Raw genomic sequence first — 26,216 nt, forward strand, 5'->3', positions numbered from 1 at the left:
GCAATCATCAGACAACTCATACTCGGGTCTACCCAAAAGTATGCTTATAAACACATAGGGCCACAAGCATAAACAAATTTAGCGCTAAATCTGGTGTATGGTATGGCTAGAAAGCTGGCGCGGGCCAAAGCGCGACAGTAGAAGTGCTAAGAGGGTGGCGGGCAACAGGCAGATGTGAGCATGAAAGCGTGGAAAAAGGCGATGGGGAGGCAGTGTACAGTAGATGGGTGGAGGTGCCAGGAGGATGGCGGGCAATGGGCCAGTGCAAAAAGTGAACCACTGTGGTGAATGGGGCCGCCGGATAATTAACCAGCCCGAAGCGGGCGGAAAAAAACCAGGATCCCGGCGAAAGCATATCCCTGAGGAAAAACCGGTTAGAAAATCCCCATCAGATAAATGAAAACATAGCCTGTAGGACCTATCCAGAAGTGGGAATAAAGGGGAGGGAAACTACAATGAAAAAAGAAAAAACACGATGAAGAGAAAAGTTTGAGAACACTGACAAAATACCAGCTGACGCAATCCTGGTGCCGTAACTATGGTGAAAATGCTGGCAAAAAATACATGTTTCGTTTCATTCTCTACGCTCAGCCAACGAAAAATAACATTTTTGCCAGCTAGCTGGCCTCTGCGTACACCGCAGACTCACCCACACGCAACAGAAAGATACAGATCACAGTAGTAGTGTGGTGTTTGTTCACTCACGACGGAAAGGATAGCCGACCCGACAGTCACTGGTGCAGTACAGCGCGAGACACCGACAGCATGTCCTTGAGGGAATCCTACACATACATGTTCTTACATGTGGATGACTTCTAACCCCCTTGCCGCTGAAGAAGGCGCTCTGGCACGCCAGCATTGGCTGCTGCCGTCGCTCCCCCCCCCCCCCCCCCCCCCCCTGAGCGGGAACTGTGCGTGCCATACCCTGTGGGGTCTTCACCTACGCGGGCGAGAGCCGTGTGGATCAATTTGCTCGCCTGGGCGTATGTCATCTTTCCCCGCAGACATGACTGGTGGGTTGCTGCGGAGACCTTGCCAAAGAGAGGTTGAGCGGGTACATGCCGTGCTCTCTCCAAGAAACCCTCTATGACCGACACAGGACATGGTGTAGTAGTCTGCTGCTCCAGCTGGCTCACCATGACCACGTCACCCTGGCGCAACTGGTCATTCTTGTGTTGTCGCGGGTGGAGGGATATATGCGTGCCGCAAATGGAGACATTCTGAGGCGTGAGGCATTGTAAATCGTCCCAGCGAAGCAGAGCAGTGAAGCCGAGGACAAAAAACGCTGCGGTTTGCCAGTCCTGCAACAGGGCGGTAGGGGTAGCCAGTGTGGCGACAGCCTTGTTGAACACCACCGACCTCAAGGGTGAGCGGTGACTGATAGGTCGGCCACAAAGACGTCGCAGCAGTGAGCAATTGTCTCACCACGCCATGTTGTGTCAGATCCTGACAATCCGCCTTACAATGCCCCCAGTGCAATGCCGCACAGGAGTAACGATGATTCCGAGACCTTTGGTCGGAGGAGTTACTTTTGCCCCGCCCCCACTTCCATCCAATATGCCACCGCCCCCGCTGTGCAGTATCTGATGGTACTGTGGTATTCAGTAAAAAAAATGCCGCCACAAATTGATTTATTGGCCCCATGGTACACTGTGCCTGCAATACCTTGAAGATGTATAAGCACACGCTGCTGGTGGGTGCCGCTGGGAATGACGGAACTTGACACGGTACGGCCCACTTTTCCCATCGGTGTAACGCGCGCTGGTACGCAGACGCAGTGGAGCTAGCAACATCCTTCCAAATCACTGTCCTTAGCAGGTCCGCCAGAGGTTTCAGGGATGGCTGTGTCACAGCGTCCACCTCGTCCCAGAACGCGGACGGACCTGATAAGAATGACACACGGAGAAGCAAAAATAGGCAGAAACACGCAACCCAGTCAGCAAAAAACAACAACAACCATGGATCCTCATTTATGGCCACCGTAAAAGGGTCCCATGAATGATAACAGCTCATTCCGTAGGCTTCCGAGCCACAAACAAACCCGACCCCGCAGACAACAGCATCCCGTAGCACATTGTCCCCTCGGGCAAACACATGAACAACCTAACCACCAGGTGGGGATGACCAACCCGCTCCCAGGGAGCTCCAGGCCTGCCTCTCATTGGCATGCAGATAACCCAGTGTCCCGTCGTACATTGTCCCCTTGGGAAAACACACGCACAACCTGCCCACCAGGTGGGAATGACTCACACGCTCCCAGTGAGCTCCAGATCTGCCTCCCATAGGCATGCAGATCACCAAGTATTCCACACCTTTGCTCCCTGGGAGCCTAACACAAAAACGCATGCCCTCCACAGACTGTAGTGACAGCACTCCGCTAGCACTCACTTTGCGCATAGGGTCATAGGATCATAGGATCATAGGATCATAGAATCATAGGATCATAGGATCATAGGATCATAGGATCATAGGATCATAGGATCATAGGATCATAGGATCGTAGGATCATAGGATCATAGGATCATAGGATCATAGGATCATAGGATCATAGGATCATAGGATCATAGGATCATAGGATCATAGGATCATAGGATCAAGCCCAGACCATATCAAACTACACAATTACTTTCCAAGAAAAGTAAATCCAATAACTATGTCTCCTCCAAGGCCGGGGAACGTTAACAACAAAACAAAAACAAATAGATAGGGAACAAAACAGACGAAAGAACAAGAAACTGAAAATGAGAGACAGACAAATTAAGAGACAGTTCTATCGGGACTCATAATTATGTCATTGCACAGTGCATAATGTGCTCGTTGATTCAGACGGTTACACCAGGAATCAATACTGACACTCAGCGCACAATGCACTCGAGTCCTCAAGTAAGACAGTTCTGGCATAGCACAACGCACAATGCGTTCATCCAGTAAGACAGATACAACAGGACTTGTCCACCAATACACTATGCGAAGTACACTCATCGAGACACACAGTTTAACAGCACAGCCCACAATGTGCTTTTCAATTAGGACAGTTACACCAGGAATCATCGCCGACACTCAGTGCACGATGCACTCATCAGGCATGACCGTTCCAACATAGTATATTATTACCATAACGCACAATGCGTTCAGTAAGACAGATGCAACAGGCCTTGTCCGCCAACACACTAAGCGGAGCACACTCATTTCAAAACACAGTTATGCCACCAGCTCACAGTTTGCCATACGCGCGTTCACAAAGATAGCTTCACATACACGAATTTTTAGAATCATCCACTGCCGCACTAATAATGCACCGACGCTGTACAATGGATATACTGGAAGATAAACTAGTGCAGTACCCTACCCCGTATAAAGTACTGGAATTGCAAACATTGCCTGCAAGGGTGTAAAGAAATTGCACGATTACGATCAGCTGGAGCTTATTCCCCAGTAAAACTACGCCTGACAAGCTACGCGTAAGAAAGCACTTTATACCACAATAAACAAATCCCTCATGGATGTCGGTGCTGCTCTCGTTACCGAATTATTCGGTGCATGCCTGAGAAAGAGAAAGGGAGAGACTCCATTTTATTACAGAGGATGCTTGGAGTAGCGAAACAAGTAATTTCATTCACGAACGCAACGAAGCTCGAACGGAGCCGACTGGAGTACACTACGGCACCAATCTGTTAAACCTATGAGAAAAAGCATACAACGAAAGAGCTTGGAAGCTCAGGGCCCTACGCTATGCTTTTTTGCTTGCTCATCATGCATGTGACGTGCCAAAGCTGTGTGAACCATGGCTAGCGCCAAACGATACTGAAGTAACGTCTGTTGCTACGGCGTTAATATTTTTTGTATATTTTTAATTTTTAATTTTTTTGTTACGTGTCCTGTGAACGGTAGGCATATGCGGATAATGCCGGCAGAAAAATTGGCAAATTCGGTACTTTTTTGGTAAGTTTCCTGCATGTTTGGTATGTGGATAAAGAAATGGAGCAGAATTCGAGGAATTGCCCGCCATAGGTTTGTATGGTTCTGCCAATTTCACTGCTTTTCGAGCAGAATCTGCCACCTTTTCGAGCATTATCCGCACACCCCTAGTGACCGGCGCTGACTCTGCCGATCACGGGCGTTCTGGAGTCGACGCGATGTCTGTCCTGCCGTTTCCTGTGACCGGGGCTGACTCTGCCGATCACGAATGTTCTGGAGTCGACGGGATCTCTCTTCCGACGTTTCCTGTTACCGGCGCTGACTCTGCCGATCACGGACGTTCTGGAGTCGACGGGATCTCTCTTCCGACGTTTCCTGTGACTGGCGCTGACTGGCCCGTTCAGGCTTATTTTGGAGACGACGGGATCTCTCTTCCAAAGGTTGTTTTAGCTGACGCATCATGTCACATATTCGGCAACTAACGTCCATTCTAATTGCATTTCTTCATCTCCCTACTTCGTATTTCTTTCAAGAAAATCTCCCTAGACAGCACTGAGTCGTTTACATAATACGACTCCCTGCTATACATCTATATATGTTATAATTATTATGCTATCGGCCTACATGCGATTCCCGGGCTGGTCGACAGGCGGCCCAGCCAGCCTGCTAGTGGGATCTCGGACTCGCACACAAATCCACACAAAATGTTACTGCACTGAATGCATTCCCCCGATACACTCCGCATATATACTCATTCTCTTGATTGTACCGTATTCTTGATGGCACGGGACAGGTACGGGATAGCGTCAGGCATGCCGATGGCACAAACAAACCAAAATTTATTGTGGCCAGCTGTCTTGGCTGGTACGGTACGGTACGGTACGGGAAAGATACGGGATAGCACCAGGCGTGACACAAACAAACAAACAAACAAACACCAAATTAAAGCTGTGTGGACCCTGGCTAGCGCCAGACGTTACTGAAGTAACGTCTTCTGCATAGCTACGGGAATAAAATCAACTTATCTGGATAATCACTGGCGGCACGCCACGATCCGTCCTCTGGCCTCGTGATCTCGCGGCTGGCGGCTGATAGCCCAGTGGCAGCTGCGGCTGTAGGCTGCTATAGCTACTGCAGTGGTCACTACTTCTGCTGGAGATGGCATGTTTCTTCGTCTTACATGTTTTGCGTGCAGCGTCATCACCAGCATCCAATTATCACTACGATATCCCAAACGTTTCCTCCACAATTCTCAGAAGTTTGTTTCATGTGTATATCAGGCTCGGTCGATGGATGACATATCGCCTTGCTGGTGTCTTGCACGGACTTTGGGCTTGGCGCTGTCCTTGGTTGCAAACAGTTCGATTTTTAGTTCAAACTGTTGTTCGCAGCATTTTTTGCTACGAGTACGAGCGAGGTTTTTGTTTGCTGGGGTTTGGAGTTGGGACCCGTTTCAGACACTGTCCTCAGCTCCTGGATTTTGTCCTGTGGGTGTTGCAGTTTCAACAGCTGGCTTGCCACGAGTTGTGTCAGATTCTGTCACGCAGGGGATCTGTCCGCCTCGGATGTTGGTCAGTTGGATGGCGAAGACGGCGATTCGGGGGACACGGGGGGGGGGGGGGGGGAGCCAACGACGATGTGATCGGAGGAGCCGGTGAATGCCTGGAGGAAGTCTGCGCAGCACATCATCTTGTCCAGCATGTCACCCAGCCAACCCGCGGCAACAATACTCTTGATCTTATCATCTCCGATTTCTCACACCCCGTATGCACCACAGCCTATGCACCACTTGGACGATCTGATCATGCCGTTATCATTGCCGAGTTTCTCCAACAGCATCCACGACGCGAAGATCCTGCTGTTCGACAGGTTTGGAAATACGCCCTTGCTGACTGGCACCGCCTGAAAGCCTACCTCCGCAACTTAGACTGGCCCACCAAGATCCATGGGTGTGCGGAGCAGTCCTGTCAGCGCGTAACTGATGTCATCATGCATGGAATGAAACAGTTCATACCATCCAAAGAGCTTGTGGTGCACCAATCCAACCCTGTATGGTGGACACCGGACTGTTCTAACGCCAATCATGCCAAGGAGCGGGCATGGAAGCTGTGGCGACGCGATCCCCGCAACGATAACCACAAGGTCCAGTACATCACAACTGTTAACCACGAAGTGGAAGCGTGTCATGCAGCGCGATTAGCACATCAACGTAGAATTCGCAACAAGCTTAGAGACAGATACCCTGAAGCTGCTGGGAGTCATGCTCGACCCTACTCTCTCCTGCAGAGCGCACACTCGCAGTGTTGCACTGCGCGCCTCCCAAAGGCTGGGTTTCCTACGAAAGGCAGCACCCATCCTGGACGACCATGGTCGAGTGACGGTCTACAAGGGATTCGTGCGACCCTACTTGAATATGCCCCACTGGCCTGGTCGAGCGAAGCCGCAACTAACATGGCCCAGCTGGACAAGGTTCAGCAACGTGCCCTGCATTTCCTGGGACCTGGAACCATCCTCCAAAGTCTTTAGCTTCGTCGGATGGTGGCAGCCCTGTCATACTTGTTCAAGCTGCACTACATTCCAGGGCCTCCCCAGGTAAAGGCCATGCTGCCACCAACCAAGCCCCCTGCCGTAGCTAGCATGTGCGCACGGCAAAAACGTCAGACGCACCATGCCTTTCAGCTGAAGTGGACACCCCCTCGCACAGCCCCTGACTACCTCCTGCGATCCTTCCCCTTCTTCGCCATCACACCCTGGAACAACCTGCCTGCGGACCTCCTGCTTCACGAGCCTCATTCAAGACGCCTCCAAACCTTCAAGGTCAACGTATGTAAGGATCTAATCCGAAAGAGATGGCTGTGGTCCACACAGTTCCTGTGACGATGATTATTGAGACCCATTTAGTATTTACCTCTCTATTAGTACTTGCTTGTTATAATTATTGTTCTCTTTCTTCATTTTCCCTTCTGGTTTAGTCATTACACGTATTTATATTATTTGGTGCAATACTAGCGCCCCTTTCTCGCACCAAATTATTATTTTTGCTACCTGACCATGCAACCCCCCCTTTTTTTCTATGCCAGGTTGCAACGCTAACGCCGAGACCCCTGGTCGGTCGAGTTGCTCCCTGTACATCGGCACGTCGTCCCTACATCCCCTGTGTCTTGTCTAGTGGTTGTCTCCACATGTCTCTTTGTAGGGCTGTGTTCTCAATAAATAAAAAGAAAAAGAAAAAAAAGGGGATGTCAAAGGCACTGAGAAAGACAGCTGTCCGAGGGCCTGTACGAACCAAGCTGGTGGGGAGCTGGCAACCTCCGGGGAATCCACCATAATGGGATCCGGAGCAGGTCTTAGCTCCTCGACGTTGCCAGCACGGATACGCTTTGGGGCCGTACCCACAGCTCAAGGTGAGGCGGACTGGGTCCGCTTTTTTCTGGGTGGAACTGTGGTTTGAACCACGGGTGCAAGCGAAACGATTGCCGGCGAGTTTCGACTTCTCGTTTGTGGCATGGTCAAGCTCTTCCATGGATGAACAAAAATGCAAACTACAACAAAAAAAGAAAGACCACGATGAAGAGAAAAGTTTGAGAACACTGCCAAAAAAAACAGCTGACGCAATCTTGGTGCCGTAACTATGGTGAAAATGCTGGCAAAAATACATTTTTAGTTTCATTCGCTACGCTCAGCCAACGAAAAATAACACTATTGTCTGTGTAGGGATAGTATGGATATAAGAATATCTATATTGAGTTTAGGGATAGTATGGATCTAAGAATAGCTATATTGTGTGTGTAGGGATAGTATGGATATAAGAATATCTATACAGGTCTTCCCTCGTTATAACGAGTCCTGTTAGTACATAAACCCTGTTAGTAAATAGAATTCTGAAATCCCCTGGCGAATAGTGGTCTATACAACTGTTTACAGGTCCGGTTACAACATAATCCGTTAGTACATAAAATCCGTTATAACGACCCTTTGCCCGGGTCCCTGGAGTGCCAAACCCTCATTATAAGATAATATTGACCATGCAGGACCAAGGCCAAAACACGTAGGATACAGCAGAAAGAGGAAACGTATTATGTCTATGTATTCGTGAATATGGACGATCCTTTTGATCCAAAGAAGAGTTATGCTGGAGATTTTCAATTATCTTATAACGAGTTGAAGCATCGATAATTTTTGTTGTATGGAGGGTAGCCCCGGTAAGTACGAATTAGTGCCTATTTTACCTTTAGCTGCAAGTCCTGTTACAAGATAAGTCTCGTTATAAGATGGCCCGGAAATTATCTACTAACGAGGGAGGACCTGTATTGTGTTTAGGGATAGTATGGATATAAGAATAGCTATATTGTGTGTGTAGGGATAGTATGGATATAAGAATAGCTATATTGTGTGTGTAGAGATAGTATGGATATAAGAATAGCTATATTGTGTGTGTAGGGATAGTATGGATAAGAATAGCTATATTGTGTGTGTAGGGATAGTATGGATATAAGAATAGCTATATTGTGTGTGTAGGGATAGTATGGATAAGAATAGCTATATTGTGTGTGTGTAGGGATAGTATGGATATAAGAAAAGCTATATTGTGTGTGTAGGGGTAGTATGGATATAAGAATAGCTATATTGTGTGTGTAGGGATAGTATGGATATAAGAATAGCTATATTGTGTGTGTAGGGATAGTATGGATAAGAATAGCTATATTGTGTGTGTAGGGATAGTATGGATATAAGAATAGCTATATTGTGTGTGTAGGGATAGTATGGATAAGAATAGCTATATTGTGTGTGTAGGGATAGTATGGATATAAGAACAGCTATATTGTGTGTGTAGAGATAGTATGGATAAAAGAATAGCTATATTGTGTGTGTAGGGATAGTATGGATATGAGAATAGCTATATTGTGTGTGTAGGGATAGTATGGATATAAGAATAGCTATATTGTGTGTGTAGGGATAGTATGGATATAAGAATAGCTATATTGTGTGTGTAGGGATAGTATGGATATAAGAATAGCTTTTCTGTGTGTGTAGAGATAGTATGGATATAAGAATAGCTATATTGTGTGTAGAGATAGTATGGATATAAGAATAGCTATATTGTGTGTGCCGGTAGGGATAATAATAATAATAATATGAACAGGTCGCATATTCGGGAGAATGAAGTTGAAGGCAGCCTAGAGAGCGTGTGTGGGCAGGCGTGTGTTTACCGCCATATTGCCAGGTGTGCTTTTACCACCATATTTATCAACCAGGTCGCATATTGCCCGCATAAGAAATCATACGGAGGTCATGCATCTGTCAATGATCGTTAACCAGAGTTGCTTGTTGGTGGCGAGGTTGAGGCATTCCTGAATCGGCACATTCAGAGGTTCGAGGTCTTCTCTGATGTTGTCGACCCATCTCTTGTGGGGTCGTCCACGGGGGCGCTTGATGTCCGAAGTAATGAGGGCTAGCTGCAGTGCCTTTTAAGAGGCCGCGTCTCGTCCTTCCCGGGCAACGTGCCCCAGCCACAGGAGGCGGCGCTCTTTACATGTTTGTGAGATCAGGGCTTGGTAAATCTTCTGGTTGGATATGTGGTGAGGGTGGACAATGTTCATAATATATCGGAGCTTGCGACGATGCCATGCATCCAGTCGATCCTCTAGCTTCTTCGTTAGTGTCCAGAGGCCACAGTTGTACAAAAGTACAGGCAAAATCAGAACTTTAACACATACATAAACGAGAGTCAAGACTGTGGTAATCCCAAGCAATGGAACTGAAAGCACGGTTTGCTGCATTTATTCTAGAGTTCACGTCCTCAGCTGACCCTAGCAAAGAGCCAAAGAGCTTCACTGATTTCCACTCTTGGTCAGCCTTAGTCGCGGTGAATGTATGGGTTTTCTGAAGGTTAGTTTAAGGTTGTCTTCGGCGAAAACTTTCTCGCACTGAGGTAGGAGGGCCGTAATTGTTTCTTTCTCAGTGGCATGAAGGGTGGTGTCGTCTGCGTACTGAGAGTGTGGACAGGGTTGAACTGAAGGCAAGGAAATCAAATCAAATTTACGCATAGCTCCTTCAGCATACATGATATACATTATCGGGGAAAGTGGGTCGCCTTGGACAACTCCAATGTTCGTGTCAAACGGTGTACTGAGCTGGTTGCTGAGGTTGACCCGAGCAGACGTGTTGGACATGAGTGTTTCCTGCATTCTCACAGGGCAGTCTGCTGCCACCATCCTCTCCAGAGCTGTATAGGGAAACAGCTGTGTAGGGATAGTATGGATATAAAATGGTCCCTGCTTGGAATTTGGCTTTGTGTTTTTGTTAACATCCTTACAGCTCAATCTGGCATGCGCAGTGACTTGGAGGGAAAAATCGGCGAAGTGAAGTCAGCAGTTACTGCTGTACCAGCTACCGTGGAAGGCATTGTCAGAAAGGTGAGTTTTTGTCACACTAATTTAGTTAAACTCGGATGGGGAGATAATTTAATTATGATCAAAAAGGAGAAGCAAAAATGAAGAAAGTCAAGTTCCATAACGTTTTCTTGTGACTGTCATCAGTGGAACGCCGTCACATAAAAATGTAATAACTAAACACACACACTTATATACATGTAGCTAATATGGTTTCAGGTAGAAATACAGCAGCTAACAAGTACAAAAAGCGAAGTTTGCACCTTTTCAATGTGTGAATATAGTGTATGTGAGAAAGGTAGTGGCAGATGAATGTGATACTGTGTGAATGAATGTAATGGTGCGTGTGTATTACTTGAAGAGTGTGAGCGATACAACGTTTTCTTTCTGTTTACATAGCACAGGGTCACGAGTACGAATATACACAGCTTCCAACACCTGCAATTGCTTGAAGAAACGTGCGCAACGAACAACACTAAACCAGGAATCGTCAAACACCTTACGACATTCTGGACTGGACACCAAATGCTTGTATTCGTCGTCATCAGTCTTCATCTCCTCGCGACACCACTTCCCTCTCCTTGATTCGTTCTGTGCCGTGCCTGTGCTTCCTCCTGCGTCTCCTTGCCTTGTGTTCTCCAATTGTCTCAGTCGTGCCTCTGCTAGTCTCTTGCTTCTCCTCGGTTCTGCTCTGTTTTCAAGTTGTTCCCCTTCCGCTCTTACCGTTGCAGCAACATGGTTTGTTGAGGAGCGACCGTCCGGCGGCCTCCCTTGCCGTGGTCCGGTTTCCGAGGGGGGAACCAGATTAGTCTGCTCGTTCTCCATGGAAGTAGTCGGTGTTTCTGTTTCCGAATTGTGAGCCGTGCTAGGTGTAGAAATAGGCAGCGGATGTTTTCGTGGTCTCCCACGCTTCGGCCTGCTTAACCTGGCAGCCTGGGACAACAATGATAATGGGACGCGCTGCTTGATGCGTTCGGACAAGTGTTGAAGCGTCCTGCCAACATACCGACTACCACATTACCACATTGCTTTCGATAGTGAGGAAAATGTTATCAACTCCAAAGCACGAAAAAGGCCAAAAACTAAACCAAGAACATATGCAATAACATGTTATTTATAAAGACAGGACAAGTGAATAATTAGTCAGTCCATTGTTCATGATGATCTCCGACGGTTACGTCTGCAAGCGAGCCTCCGCCACTGCCAAAGCAGCGTGGGCTCCGCAGGAGGGTGCAAATTTCAAACCAAAATTTAAACGCCTACAACCGCGAATGCACATGATACAGGATTTCAGAAGGCTGAAGGAAATCCTGCATCTAACAAATGCCATAACATGAGAGTAATGCTCACCCCTCTTCTCCGCCAACAGATGAGCAATTCGTTTGTACAGTGCTGTTGATGCTGGACCCATTCCGCCACTGGCTGACATGACCGCCGGAACAAAGGAGGCTTGCTCAACCTGCCTCACCCGCTCCTCATAGTGCCTTCTCTTTTCTTTTTCATGTCGCTGATACACAATAGTATGTGGTGCAGATCGATTTGAGCGTGAGTGAGGATTAAAAACCCGTATATCAATAAGTGTACGCTCAAAACGACTGCCCCACAAACCATTGGCAGCGACATCCAACCGGGCACGGTCTTCCACATTTGCGGTCCGGTAGCGAAGACGCTCCCCCGTCAGCGGTTGCAGCAAGGGCTCGATGGACACACTGGTGCACACCTCGTCCAGCAGCCGGGCCGTGACGTCCCGAATACCATTGTGTCTAATGGAGGGAAACCCTCCATAGGGGCACAACAGGGAATGCGCGACAGTTGCCTCTTGGCCGCAAGAGCAGTGTGACGGTACCCTGGCCGGTGTCCATCCGTAACGGAGGCAGAGTCCGTCCCAAAACTCTCCCTTTGTTAAATTAAAATGATATTTCTTAAGTGGACGGCACGTCAGCCAGCTCGACGACCCTTTCTCCTTCGCGACGTCTATGACATGTCGTAGCGACTCCGACGCACTGCCCGATATCGCGTCGAATTCCAGTTTCTGATGACGTCGAGAAGATGCCTTGGCGTCTCTCTTGGCCGATCTGATTAACACTACCGAGTCACCGATGGAGTCATCCCCTGACAAGATTCTCCGAGACAAAGGGTTGGTCATCCGAACCGACGAGTCGTATTGTTGGCATAGGGACACAGGGTTAATCAAACCGAGCCCACCCAGACGACACGGCAAAGCCATAAGCCGTCGGAGGGTGTCGCCTGGGGGTGCACGGCAAGTTAAGGCGGGGATCATTTGTGGCGTCAAGGGATGATTGCCCTCGTCTTCTGGGATGCTGGCGTGGCTAAGTGGTGCTGCCCCAAGAACTCTTCTAAGGTGAGGTAATGTTGACTTGATGAAGTTTTGTTCGTAGCTTGTTCTTGTACGCTGTGCCGTAGCTCGTTTGTAGACCCATAAATCGTGCCAATATTGGGCCAATATTGAGGGGTATGCCAATTTCATGGTTCCCTTCAAAAGATTTTGTGCGGGCTTTGGAATGTCGGTCTTCACCCCAAAGCAAACCTACCTGCAAAATTTGAGCGAAATCTGAGAGATTGACTTGCACATATGTTCTCAGACATGCTCTCTTAAGTCTCCAACATTGCGTCCATCCACTGAGTCATCCGTATTTGCTGCTCAGGATCAGGTGGTTAATACCAGAAACTACCAGAGATCGGTTATTGGCGACACTTCCGTGGTGGACGTGTGCCGTTTGTGCGGAGGTCCGGGGGAGACTGTTGACCATATTTTGGCATGCTGCCCCGTGTTGGCACGGACGGCATACATTACTCGCCATAATCGTCTTGCCGCTGTAGTCCACCGGGCACTCTGTCATCACTACAAACTGGTATCTCCTGCTCCCCCTGGCCACTTGCCACACTATGTCGAGGATAGTGAAGGCCGTAAGTTAATGTGGGAAATGCCAATCCCAACAGATAGGATGGTTGGAGCAAATCGGCCGGATCTTGTTTGGGACGATGGCAAGTCAGTCCAACTTATTGATGTCAGTGTGCCACTGGATCATAGAGTAACGCTAAAACATGCTGAAAAGAGAGCGAAGTACTTGCCCCTCGCAGTGGGAATTGGGCAGATTTGGCAGCGAGAGGCAGTGTCCGTAGTGCCCATCATAGTTGGTGCTCTTGGTGGCCTGACGAAGGAAGCGGCTACCTCAATTAAGCAGCTATGTGGAGAAGAGCGGTACCTTCACGAACTGCAGCAGGCTGCTATCCTTGGCTCGATGGCCATTCTAAGATCTGTTTTGGGTGCAGCATAGGGCTCTTCGCTGTCCCTGGTGGGCTTCTTATGCTCTATATGTTATTGTATTCGTTTTAGTTTGTAATTGAAACACTGTGGTATTTCTGTGGCCGTTCAACATTTTCTTCAGACTTCTTAACTCACACTTCCTGTGAATCCACACAGGCGGGTGGGACGCAGCCCTCACTGTAACCCACACACTTCACGTACAAACTAGCACGCGGGGAGCCCCAAGTCATAAATTATTAACTGGTTTAAAGGGGAAGTTAAGGCAAAAATTAAAATTTCACCAGTTGTAGTCTTCGGGGTGCTGAGTCGAATGGTCTTGGTCCGAGAAAGCTGAGATGCTCCCTTCCTACTTGAATCCCTATCGAACTCGCGCACTTCCACCGAAACTGGGTGACTGCGCCCTACTAGATGGGGATTTGTATGCAAAATGTCACTAAAAGCGCCATTTCGTTCTTATTAAAGCACGGAGGACCGCGATTGGCCCATATGTTGTAGTCTTTTGGACGCTGAGTCGACTGGTTTTGGTCTGAAAAGGCTGCGATGCAGCATTCCTCCTTTATTCCCAATCAAACGTGATTGAACAAGTGGTCACGTGCTCCTGGGTGCCCAAATCACCTGGTCACCACGCCAGCAGGCGACAACTTTCACACCAAGGTTCAACTCGAGTTCAACTCGAGTGACAGGACTGCACCCAGAAAAGGTCAAACAGGCTAGTAAGTTGTACCCTGCAGGCACGGTGACCAGGTGACTGGTGTACGCAGGAGCACGTGACCGCTTGTTCAACCATGTTCGATTGGGAATAAAGGAGGAACGCTGCATCGCAGCCTTTTCGGACCAAAACCAGTCGACTCAGCGTCCAAAAGACTACAACATATGGGCCAATCGTGGTCATCCGTGCTTTTATAAGAACGAAATGGTGCTTTTAGTGACATTTTGCATACAAATCCCCATCTAGTAGGGCGCAGTCACCCAGTTTCGGTGGAAGTGCGCGAGTTCGATTGGGATTCAAGTAGGAAGGGAGCGTCTCAGCTTTCTCGGACCAAGACCATTCGACTCAGCACCCCGAAGACTACAACTGGTGAAATTTTAATTTTTGCCTTAACTTCCCCTTTAAGGGAAAGAGACAAACGGGAAAAGTCTGAAGAAAAAATTGACTGTCACCACCAGGACTCGAACCAGGGACCCTCGCTTGTAGCCAGCAATGCTCTAACCACTGAGCTATGGTGTAGTCGTCATCCCAGCAGAGGCCGTTCAACATTTTCTTCAGACTTCGTAACTCACACTTCCTGTGAATCCACACAAGCGGGTGGGACGCAATAATAATAATAATAATAATAATAAGCTGTTGCACAGCCTTAATTAGTAATCCTGCTGCGGTCCTTCCTCTATCTATTCGGGTCACTAGCGCCAGCAAAGGTGGAAGGTTCTGTGAGATCATTGACTTAACTCGGTATCACCCTGGACTGTGTGCGGCCCAAGGCCAGGATGTCCATGTTGGTGTTGGCCAGCGCAATCCGCAGCTAGAAGATATCCAACGCCAACTCGAATCCCTATTGGACAAGCTCTTGTTTGTTGCCCATGTCATCAAACCTAACAGAACTTTTATCACTGGACCTCCAACTACACACAGATGTAAGTGGCACCCATTGATGAGGTGCTTACAACAGGAAGTTGACTCAAGGTTCATGGAACAGCACCCACATGCTTCAGTCTAGGGAGTGGAAGGATCTATATGGCCCTTGTAGCAGCCTGCACTGCAAGGGGTAGAGTCAGATTTTGCTGAAACGTCTTCAAGCTACAAACTCCGCACTGTCATCAATATCAGTGTAAATCGGATGCACACTGCTAGCTCCCAGAATGTCACTGCCGATTGGCTTTCTCCTTTTCTTATGCAGGAATTTCGTTGTCATGCTCCAGTAGCCCAGCTAAACCCGGACCATGGTCATCTTCCTGTGTTCTTGTGAGCGAAGTCACCAAGTAAACTGCCTGTGCAATTGCTGCTGATATCAGATGCACCACACTCTGCCGGTGAATGTTGTTTTGTTGGTTTGATCGCTTTGCAATCTGCAACCTTACACAGCTTCTGATCCTGCCATTTGCTACCTTGCACTTTATTGCTCGCTGTGTCTGTCCTTGTGTGATATCTATTTACTTGGAAGATGTAAGAAATGCACACGTTGAACAGGGTCTAGAGGATCCCCTGGCCAAGACCTGGCTTATCAAGGCAGTGTTGATGGTTGTCCAACAATGCCATGTGATTGAGGCAGTGAAGCATAATATTATATTGCCCATAACCATGCCTATTCTAAGGAAGATAGTTTATGCCCGCCAGCCCGTCCACAATTTGGCTGAGCTTGACTGCGTTCTTCTTGAGTTTGCTGCACTTTCGACATCCTTCGGTTGCTAAGATGCTTTGAATGGATCGAGGACCTGCCGACAGACTGCATCAGATTTGAATCAGGCAGCATAATCATACTGTTGAAGAGATCAAGGACTGACACATTTGGAAGGGAGTCCAAATTATCATTGGTCCGGCTAGTTGCCCTTCCTTCCCTCTGTATGCTACACTACCTGACAATGATTGGCAGTCAGAATGCATCTGATCCTCTACATGCACTTGCCAATGGTATACCGCTCTCCAGAGGTGTTTTTTCACCAGTACTGTCCACTTGGCAAGGGTATGCCTCTATCCAGAGCTATTTTCACCCGTACTGTCCACTTGGCAAGGGTATGCCGCTATCCAGACCTATTTTTACCACGTACTGTCCACTTGGCAAGTGAATGCCGCTATCCAGAGCTATTTTCACCCGTACTGTCCACTTGGCAAGGGTATACCGCTATCCAGAGGTGTTTTTCACCTGTACTGTCCACTTGGCAAGGGTATGCCGCTATCCAGAGGTGTTCTTCATCAGTACTGTCCAATTGGCAAGGGTATGCCGCTATCCAGGGGTGCTTTTCACCAGTACTGTCCACTTCCTGCTTGAAAGTGCTGCGGTTCCAAACACGGAACTTTACTCGGCATACTCATTTCGAATTTGTGCTGCTACTACCGCCGCCATGGCAGGGATACCTAAATGGCAAGAATACCTGATTCACTGATTTGTCTTGCCGCCAGGTGGCAGAGGGATGTGTGCCTACGCTATATGCACGTTACTATGGAGACTAAGTCAAAGATCTCAGCTTGGGCTTGCCTCCGTGAGTGAGCTAATCTGATTTCTAACATGGACAGTTACAAATATCGGTACGTTCTGTCCACGAAATGACCTCCTTTGGTGAATCTCACTCCTTGATAACTGCTTGCTGCAGGGGTTGTGAGGGGATAGTGTTGCTGCTTTATGTAGCTCTATCGCTTCCAACTGGTGATTTTCTTCGCTAATTGCGGCCCATCATGAACCAGTTGCTGCCATTTGCATTGGCATTGCTTTGCAACTGCATTTTGGCGCTCTGTGGGTTTATTGCCGTTCCTCCCGAGCCAGTTGCTGCCAGTGGCCTGAAATTGCTTTCCTGCTCTTTGAGGTTTCGCACTAAAAGACCAGCTACTCGAAGCAGCACACTATCTCACTACTGCTACTGCTACTGCTACTGCTCCTGCTACTGCTACCGCTACCGCTACCGCTACCGCTACCGCTACCGCTACCGCTACCGCTACCGCTACCGCTACCGCTACCGCTACCGCTACCGCTAGCAGCATGACTGCCCAGATGGGCAAGTGTCACCCCTATGAAAAGGGGACCAGAAAACGGGAGTCGGATCACAAGCAGGACCGCGAATGTCTGGCTAGGTCCTGCTGCCGGCGGAAATTGCGTTTACAATGTGGGCAGCTGAGGGGCAGAGCTGCTCTCTCAGCAGCAGATGGTCTCGCACCACGATTGCAGTTGTGACACTTGAACCCGGCCGCAGAACGGAAGCATCGCTGACATGTTGGGCAGTGCTGGTGGCAACAAGCTGAAAGTGGCACAGACAGACTGACTGTTGGTGTAGGAGAACTCGTGACAGGCTGGCATCGATGAACAGAGTAGCCACCCTTGCTGCGGAACCACCTCTGGCAGTTCTGGCACTGCACTGATCCACGCTGGAGCTGGATGGGAAGCCGTCTCTGAGTGGTGCATTTGTGCCGCGTTCTATCGGAGACCCATGAGTAGTTCCGGCCACACACTGCGCAATGCACAGACTTGGGCATGGTGGAGCTCGACTGAGGGGCAACCCGTACTTCCCTCAACTGTTGGCGGTCCTGAGCAAGGATGAACCACTGAGATGGCTGTTGCAGTGCAAACTTGAGGTCGGTCATCACCGTGCCTTTCCACCGTCGCCAGGGACAACAAAAAGGCCGAGGCACAGGTCGCCACCCAAAGAGGAGTTGGATGGGGGGTGCGATCCTCATCCATCCGCGCAACGTGCCCAGTCCATTCCAGACGCCGATTGCGGAGGCGTGTAGACATCAGCACTGGGTCTCCCCAACGGTTCCGCCCCACACACACGCACGCACGCACGCACGCACGCACGCACGCGCGCGCGCGCGCGCACCCACGCACGCACGCACGCACCCACGCACGCACGCACGCACGCACGCACCCACGCACGCACGCACGCACGCACCCACGCACGCACGCACGCACGCACGCACGCACGCACGCACGCCCGCCCGCCCGCCCGCCCGCACGCACGCCCGCACGCACGCACGCACGCACGCACGCACGCAAGCACGCACGCACGCACGCACGCACGCACGCACGCAAGCACGCACGCACGCACGCACGCACACACACACACACACACACACACAACGGTTCTGTTCTTTGTTGCCTCATCAATACAGCACTGGGGAATGGGGCTCAGCCTGATAGCAATGAAAAGTGCAAAGCTGAAGAATTGACCAATACTACTCAGCCTGGTTTACAGCGCACAGTTTTTTGAAGTTTTCCCGGGCAGTGAATTCCTACACCGTTTCTTGATATGTGTTCGTTGTTAAGACAATACGTAATCAAACACCGTGCACATAGCACGGTATGTTATAAAGACCACATGGATAACATATTCAATATTCATTATATTCAACATTCATTATTAGTTTTCTCCCGTTATGTGAACAGATTGTATGATGAATACTGATTGGCCAACAAGCTAGTATGATTTTCACCCGGTCAGGATTGTTAACTTATCAATATGGTCTCTACTGTGTATCTACAGGTTGCAAAACAAAATCACTATATGTCCATCCACAATAACCATACATCATTTGGTAGCAAGGGTAATGGCAGGGTGCAGTTTGAATATCCACGTGGTATCACAATCAGCAAAGATGGAAAGGTCTTTATTGCTGATCGGGACAATCATTGGGTGAAGGTTAGTTTATAAAAACCAGCACCCACATCTATCTCAATACACAATTTACATCATCTTCTTGATGTATAGCAAGACATGTAAACTGCATCTGCAGTATTACTCTACAGTAAGTCATTGGTCTGGTAGATAGTGTTATCAACCCTCATTTCCTTATGATAGTTTCTCCTGTCCTAAAAGCCATCATACCATAGGAAGGTGTGAAGCGATCTCTTGGATCCCCATATTCTATTTGCATACCGGAGCTTTGGGATTCGATATAACAGTGTATACCAACCCGAAATCGGGTTTCACTTTGCTGGAAAAAAAATTCGTAAAAGAAAACTGCCCCACACGTGATCAATAAGCTCAAACGCGGAAACTTTAGCTTCTTCTTCACCTTTTTTTCTTTGCTCGAGGAAATGCTTCTTAGAAATTTTCTGTTGTCTTGAGTTTTCGGTATGGATTACGCACCTCAGGATGTTTTTTTCGCTAGTCCAGCGGTGGGCTCTGGGCTAAGCCTTGCGCTAGTCCAGCGGTGGGCTCTGGGCCAAGCCTTGCGCCCACTCGAGAGGTGTTTGGCTTCTTTGGAATGCCGATTTAGTCGACGCGGGTGTGAAATTTGAAGTCCAACTCTAGGCAAGAGCATGACTCGCGCCGGACCGTGGATGGTACATGCACCCCGGAAACTGATCCACTCCTGATCCCAGTTCCTTCCCAATTGGCTGAGTCCTCTTTGGCGAGGTCTACTCTGCCCGCTCATGCATCGCTCATGCATCTAGAGCCCGTCTTGAGCATACGCGTGGCGGGTTCCTTGATGGCGACCTGGTAAATAATCCCACCCTGAAGCCACTTGCTGCTCGGTCCACCTCGAGAGAGCCACTTAGGCTACAACCTCTTCCCTCAAACCTGTGTGATCCTGAAGATCCAGCAGGTCTGGCACAATCAAGCCACCTGCCGCTTGTACGACGCTATCTGGTGTGGCAACTGATGATTTGGACTCTCAGTCTGGTAGCACACATAGTCTGGAGTCCGACTGTGTGGGTCACAATACTGACTGGCCAGCGGATGACGGGATGAGGAGGAGAAGAGGTTTACCCGATATGTTTTGTACGAAACTGCAAAGCTTCCCAAGTCATGTCTTCACTCAGAACTCCGACGCAAATCCGGGCAGGCATTTTCCCGCCTCTACCCTCGCCCGGACACTCCCGCTGCATTAGTCCTGGCTTTGGATGCGCAAGTCGCCCGCATGGTATATTCTGCTGACAGGAAGCCACCTCGTTCAGAGGCTCGGCCGGATAGGCCTCAGTACTTGACGCAGCCGAAGTTGTTGAATGTGGTGGATCCCGTTGTGCTTCATTCTTGAGGTACAAGCAAAACCCTGACTTCGGTGAGCAAGCTCAGCAGATCTAGGGCCGGAGGAAGGAGTTTGGGTGTGGTCCAGCCAACCTTTGAGGTGGGTCCTGGGGATGTCCCCCGGGAGAAAAAAATGAAAATTTACGTGAAATAGGGCGAATTTGGGCATCTCGTGAGGCTCCAGAAAATGCAGAGACTTATAGTAAAAGAACACAAAACTACTTTTTTTCCATAATATTAAAGCCATATAGTGCCGGTGATGGTGGCATCCAAAAGATTGAAAACTGTCTGCAAGGAATAGGTACAAAAGTGATCTATAAAGATTTTAGTAACTATGATCTCGTGTCGACTTCTCCATGTATGCGATACGATCGACTCCCTACATCGAAAGAGGAGTCTCTTTCGATCGAGACTCTTCTGTCTTGTGCGATGTTTTTGCTCGCTTCCAATGTTGCCTAGTGCGTGCATTTTGATAGGAGTAACTGGTGGTAGGTGAGCTCATGAGGTCGTGCTGCAGTCTGCTTGTCACGTAGTCCTGAGCTACTTCGAAGTACATCACACGTCGGCAGAACAGTCGAGTCATGTACCTCTGGATTTTTTACACCGGTTTTGCACGAATCACATGGACCATCCAGCTGGGAAAGTGGTCCGGCCATGGCCGGACCAGCCTGACCGGTTCCGGCGGCCCTGCTGATCCAGGAGGCCGCTACGGCGGCACTGCGTCTCCCGGTAGATGCTAAACAGGCACTCACCATAAAACGACGTTCCATCTGTTTATCTAAGATCCACCGCAAGCTCTCTATCCTAGCCCCAGCAGATCTTGCTAACCCTGGTTAGTCAATATTTGGCTCTGCCCAGAACGAGCAGATAACTAAGTGAGCGGAACCGGACAATGCCTGGGCCGATGTACGTCATACGCTGCCTGCAAGTCATGGCCATGTGGCTGGAAAAGACAGACGGCCGCCAAGCTTCGAACAAGACCAGAGGAATAACAACACCAAATGCCGCAAGCCTTCGGAGGCTTCCCCTGTGCCGTTTTTAAGGGGGAGGAGCCCGCAGGAATGGGTGGACCTCCGCAAGCCATGTCCCTCACCGTCCACATTACTCCAAGAAGCCTCAGTGTCAACCCCGGTCACACCAACAGCCCGACAACAAGCAAGGCCCTCTGAAGCCAAATAGCGCCTAATACGTTTCCTTCTAGAGGTGTGCTTGCAGGCACTACCACCAGAACTGCAGTGCGGATGCACCCAGTTACCCAAGTGGGGTTTGGACTGGAGGTTGGCCGCCACGGAGGTCCAGGGACGTCCGAGCGGCCTAATTGGTGGTCAGACCAGATGCTGGCGTCAGCTGACCGAAGACTCAGAAGTCACGCAATATGTGCGAAGGTTTTGCCTGGAGTTCAGTCAGGAACCAGTCCAGTGGTGGAAGCCACTCCCCAGGAAGATGTCCTAAGATTTGACAGCAGTGGTGACGGAGGAAGTGAATGCACTGCAAGACAACAATGCCCGGGAAAAGGTGCCCCTGGCACACCTGGCGTTTTCAGCCCGCTATGTGTACCGAAAAAGAACGGTAAGATGCGCCCAGTGGCCGACCTGCGGGAATTGAACCGGTTTGTGCAATACCACCATTTTATAATGGAAGGTATTGCCACCATGCGGGAGGCACTGATAAAGAACGATTTTATGATGAAAGTGGACCTAATCAACGCATACATGTCAATGCCAGTGCATCCAACCCTCCGTCGCTGCATTTAGGTGCTGTGGCGGAGTCGGTAGTACCGATTTGCGGCTGTCCTGTTTGGCCTGGTATCTGCTCCACGGCAATTCACCAAGCTCCTTTAACCAGTGATCACCTGTTTCCAACTACAGGGTGTACGTCTGGTCGTGTACCTGGACGATATACTCATCATGGCTAGATCATTTCAAGAGGCGTTGCAGCATGCGGCCAATCTCATTCATCTGTTGCTGGCCTTGGGTTTCCAGGTAAACTTCAGCAAGTCAGAACCTCAGCTCTTACAGGTTTTGGAATTTCTGGGATTCCAGATCAGTTCAATAGCCATGCCATTAGAACTACCTACGGACAAGGTACGTTGACAACTTGCCGGAGCTTAATTGCCCAGAGGCAGGGTACGGCTCGACGCCTTGCTAGCATCCTGGAGCTGATTTCCTCAGCAGCTCTCTCGATTCTTCCGGCTTTCCGAAGCAGCATTGGAGGATTTGTCTTGGTGTCTTCAGCACCTGGAGGGGTTCTACGGGCGTTCTATTCCTCTGCCAGTTCCAGACCTGGTCATGCAGACGGATGCAGCATCAACAGTTGGCTGGGGAGCAGTCTGTGGTCATCGCCATGCATCAGGACTTTGGACAGTGGCGGAGAAGCACATTCATATCAACTGCTTGGAACTACGTGCAGCCTTCTTTGGTCTAGAATCAATAGCAAAGGATCTTAGAACCCTCACCACAGCGGCAACTGCTCTGGCCGGTTGGTTGAAGTCTCGAGGCCTCATCTTGAACGCCACCAAGAGCCAGGTTTTGACTATATCTCCCCAGCAGCATGTACAGGAAGTAACAGTCAAAAGCGGCGATTGTCTCCACCCTTCAGCGTCTTCTGAGCGCTACCTCGGCGTTCACCTTGACAATCGCCTAGATTGGGACACCTGTGTTGGTGTGATATTGTATGTACTTCAGAGGACAGGGATCAATTGTATCACATTATTCATACAATTGGCACGCTCATTTAGCTAGCACTAATATGTAGTCTGTAGCGCTAATACGTGTATGTAGTATGTACATAAGGCACTTTCCTTATGTACGTTGATTCATTCTATCTCTAGTTGGTGGAACATAACATGGCGCAGTGACCCGAACCGACGTGCTATTGCAGCACTGGACGCGGAAGGTGGAGAAGCAGCCAAGTTGGACGGCAACTTGGCCCACAGCAAAGGTGAACCAGTTTCAAGGCAGGACCACACCCTGGTCCGATTGGCGCAACTGATCGCTGATCAAGCACAGCAGGCTTCTGCCCGGGATGACCGAATGGTGGCGCTGCTAGACGCTGCGCTGAGCCAGGGTGCAAGAGAACCCCAGAGGGCAAGTCAGCCCACAAAGGAGACCTCAATCAATGTCGAACGCCCAATTTTGGACGCTACCGCCACCTTGGCAGATTTCACGACGTGGAAAGAATCGTGGGAGGACTTTGTACGCTGCCAGCACCTCAGGTCCCAGGACCGAGAAACCAGAGTGGCAGCACTGAGACAGTCCTTAGACGAGGAACTCCGGCGGTTTATCCGCCAAGACATAATCTGTATTTCCGAGGAGGACGATGATGACGCTATCATTGGGGCCATAGAGGCGTTTGTAAGACGACTTTGTAACCCTTTACTGGACAGATTGGAGTTCTACAATTTGAAACAAGACGATAATGAGTTGTTCGACTCCTTCCTGACGGTGTTGAAGGAGCTTTACAAGGCTTGTGACTTCACAGTTGGAGAATTCTGCACTACTTGCACACGTAGCCTCCGTCGATGTGGCCAATGCTGGTCGAGCGTCCAGAGGAGAGGCCAGGAGACATTGCGCGACAGGCTTGTGGTTGGCATTCGTGATGATGACACGAGGCATAGGCTTCTGTCCACCCCAGCCCTGACGCTGGAGGATGCCGTTCGGATATGCAGGGCTGAGGAAGCTGCCAAAGCCTCCCAGCAAGATATGCCACAAGCGCAAGTCGTCCGTGCACAGGCATTGCGCAAAACTCGGTACCAGCGGAGCAAGCAGTCACAGTCGATCAGCAATGCGTCTTCTACTCGCAGTCATGGACCACAACCGAGTGGCAAACCGCCCATTCGAAAGCAGGAGGGAGACAACCAGCCTAGAGCCAAGTGTCCTAAGTGTGGCTATGACTCCCACCCGCTCTCCCGATGTCTCGCCCGAGAGAAGACCTGCAATTCGTGTGGTGAGAAGGGACATTTCCAGAGAAGATGCCCAGCGGATGTACCCCAGCTTGGTCACTTGCAGCTGCAAGTCGCAAACTTCAGCGGCAACAATGATCGCATCGAGATACCAACGTGCCTGGGCAACCATGACCCAAGGTCAGCAGCGAAGCTCAGATGGCTTCCCGATACAGGCAGTGACGCCGATGCAATAAGCCTGGATGGACTTCGGAAACTGGGAGGCAAGGAATGTGACCTTGTCCCGGACCCCAGTGTTGTTCTGAATGCCAATGGAGGTCGCCTCACGAACATAGGCATGGTCACGGCTTTGCTGTCGGTCGGTGATCGCCAGATCGCAACACAGATCCACGCGTATAAGGGGTTGCAATGCCCACTGCTATCGACGCAGAGTCTGAAGAAACTCGGAATACTTCCGGCAGACTTGCCAAGAAGTGTGCTATCTCTGTTGCGTCCTGCTCCCGGCCAAATGCCCAACTCCGAGGAGCGGAGTGAAGTCGAACTGATCCGAGAGAATATTCTTAAGGAATACGCTGATGTGTTTAGCGACGACGCAGTGCCAACCATGAAAGGTCCGCCGATGGTTATCAAGCTCAACGACAGCGCCACACCATGCAGAGTTAACGGAGCTCGAGCGATTCCGTTTGCTTACCGTGATCAGGTCAAGGAACATCTTGATCAGATGGTGAAGGAAAGAGTCATCGAACCAGTGAGTGACACTTGTGATTGGTGCCATCCAATCGTGCTGGCTGACAAAAAGAACACTGCTGAAAAGCGCCTCACAATGGACTTGATTAAGCTCAATTCACAGGTTCAACGACCAACGCACCCCATGCGCACCCCGCGAGACGCCATTGCGAATCTTGAGAATGCCCGCTTCTTAACCACACTTGATGCCCGTCATGGGTACTGGCAAGTACCATTGGCACCTGAATCGCGTCATTTAACCCTTTGTGCGCTCAACGAGCGATTTCGCTCGTTTCAAATGCGCGTCACATTTTTGATCGTCGCGCTTGACTGGTTTACCGCATCGCGCCGAGACTTCACCACCGCGTACCTGATAAAATTTCTGTGACGTAGGTACTAAACATGATGTAGGTCGCCACTAAAATTTTTTTGATAGCAGACTTTGAAAGAGCCGCTTTGCAATTATGTCAAAATTAGAATTTGGACTTATCCAGCGATGGATGCAGACGAGGCGCTTCGCCTAATACAATACGCGGACCAAGCAGATCTCCCAGTAGAGGATATCGCTTGCTCTTCAGGCGACGAGGTAGGTGACTCGGACAACGATTTTATTTCGTCTGACGAGGAAGATCGCCTGAATGACGATCTCTTTTCCGACTTGGAGCAAATAGGATCCGATTCGGCTGACGATATCGCTATTCCTGTTCCCGTCGCTGCTCGTGGACGCGGCGCTGGACGAGGCAGAGGCCAAGCAGTAGGTGTCCCCGCGCGTGGAAGAGGGCGAGGACGTGGAGCTGCGACATGGCGAGGACATTGAGCTGTGACAGGGCGAGGACGTGGAGCTGCAAGAGGGCGAGGACACGGAGCTGCAAGAGGGCAAGGACGAGGACGTGGTATACAGTACGAAAATTGTAGTGGCTATGATGATGTTGACCAGCTGCAAACCAATACACCTGAGTTCAACATAACTGGCACTGGTTTGAACCTACCTGATAATTTCGCTCCAACATGTGAACTTGATTTCTTCAAACTATATTTCCCGGACGAAGTTGTGGATTCAATTGTCAAGTTTACAAATTTGTATGCGCGCGAGCATATCGCTGAAAAAAAGACGTACCAGACGGATGGTGTGTGGAAGGAGACCAACCGTAATGAGTTTTACGGCCTCCTTGCATTTCTCTTCTTCCAGGGATTTCATCCTGTGCCTGCGACGAGGGACTACTGGCGCGTTACGTCGTTGTACAACGGAAACTATGCACGCTGCATGATTCGAACCTACCGGAGGTACTTAGCGCTGATGTGCTTCATCAAGATT

General features: G+C 49.6%; 1 protein-coding gene across 4 annotated transcripts in view; it reads left to right on the forward strand.

The window, feature by feature from the left end:
• LOC135811236 (RING finger protein nhl-1-like) overlaps positions 1 to 26,216 on the forward strand; it is a 243,889-nt gene that overhangs the window by 115,343 nt on the left and 102,330 nt on the right. For all 4 annotated transcript variants that reach the window (XM_065324435.1, XM_065324434.1, XM_065324437.1 and 1 more), the window contains 2 exons: positions 10,237 to 10,334; positions 18,787 to 18,942. In XM_065324435.1, the coding sequence (XP_065180507.1) occupies positions 10,237 to 10,334; positions 18,787 to 18,942 (254 nt within the window). The remainder of the gene's footprint in view (positions 1 to 10,236; positions 10,335 to 18,786; positions 18,943 to 26,216) is intronic.

Source organism: Sycon ciliatum, chromosome 3 (assembly GCF_964019385.1).
Source record: "Sycon ciliatum chromosome 3, ocSycCili1.1, whole genome shotgun sequence".
NCBI classification, from domain to species: Eukaryota; Metazoa; Porifera; class Calcarea; order Leucosolenida; family Sycettidae; genus Sycon; species Sycon ciliatum.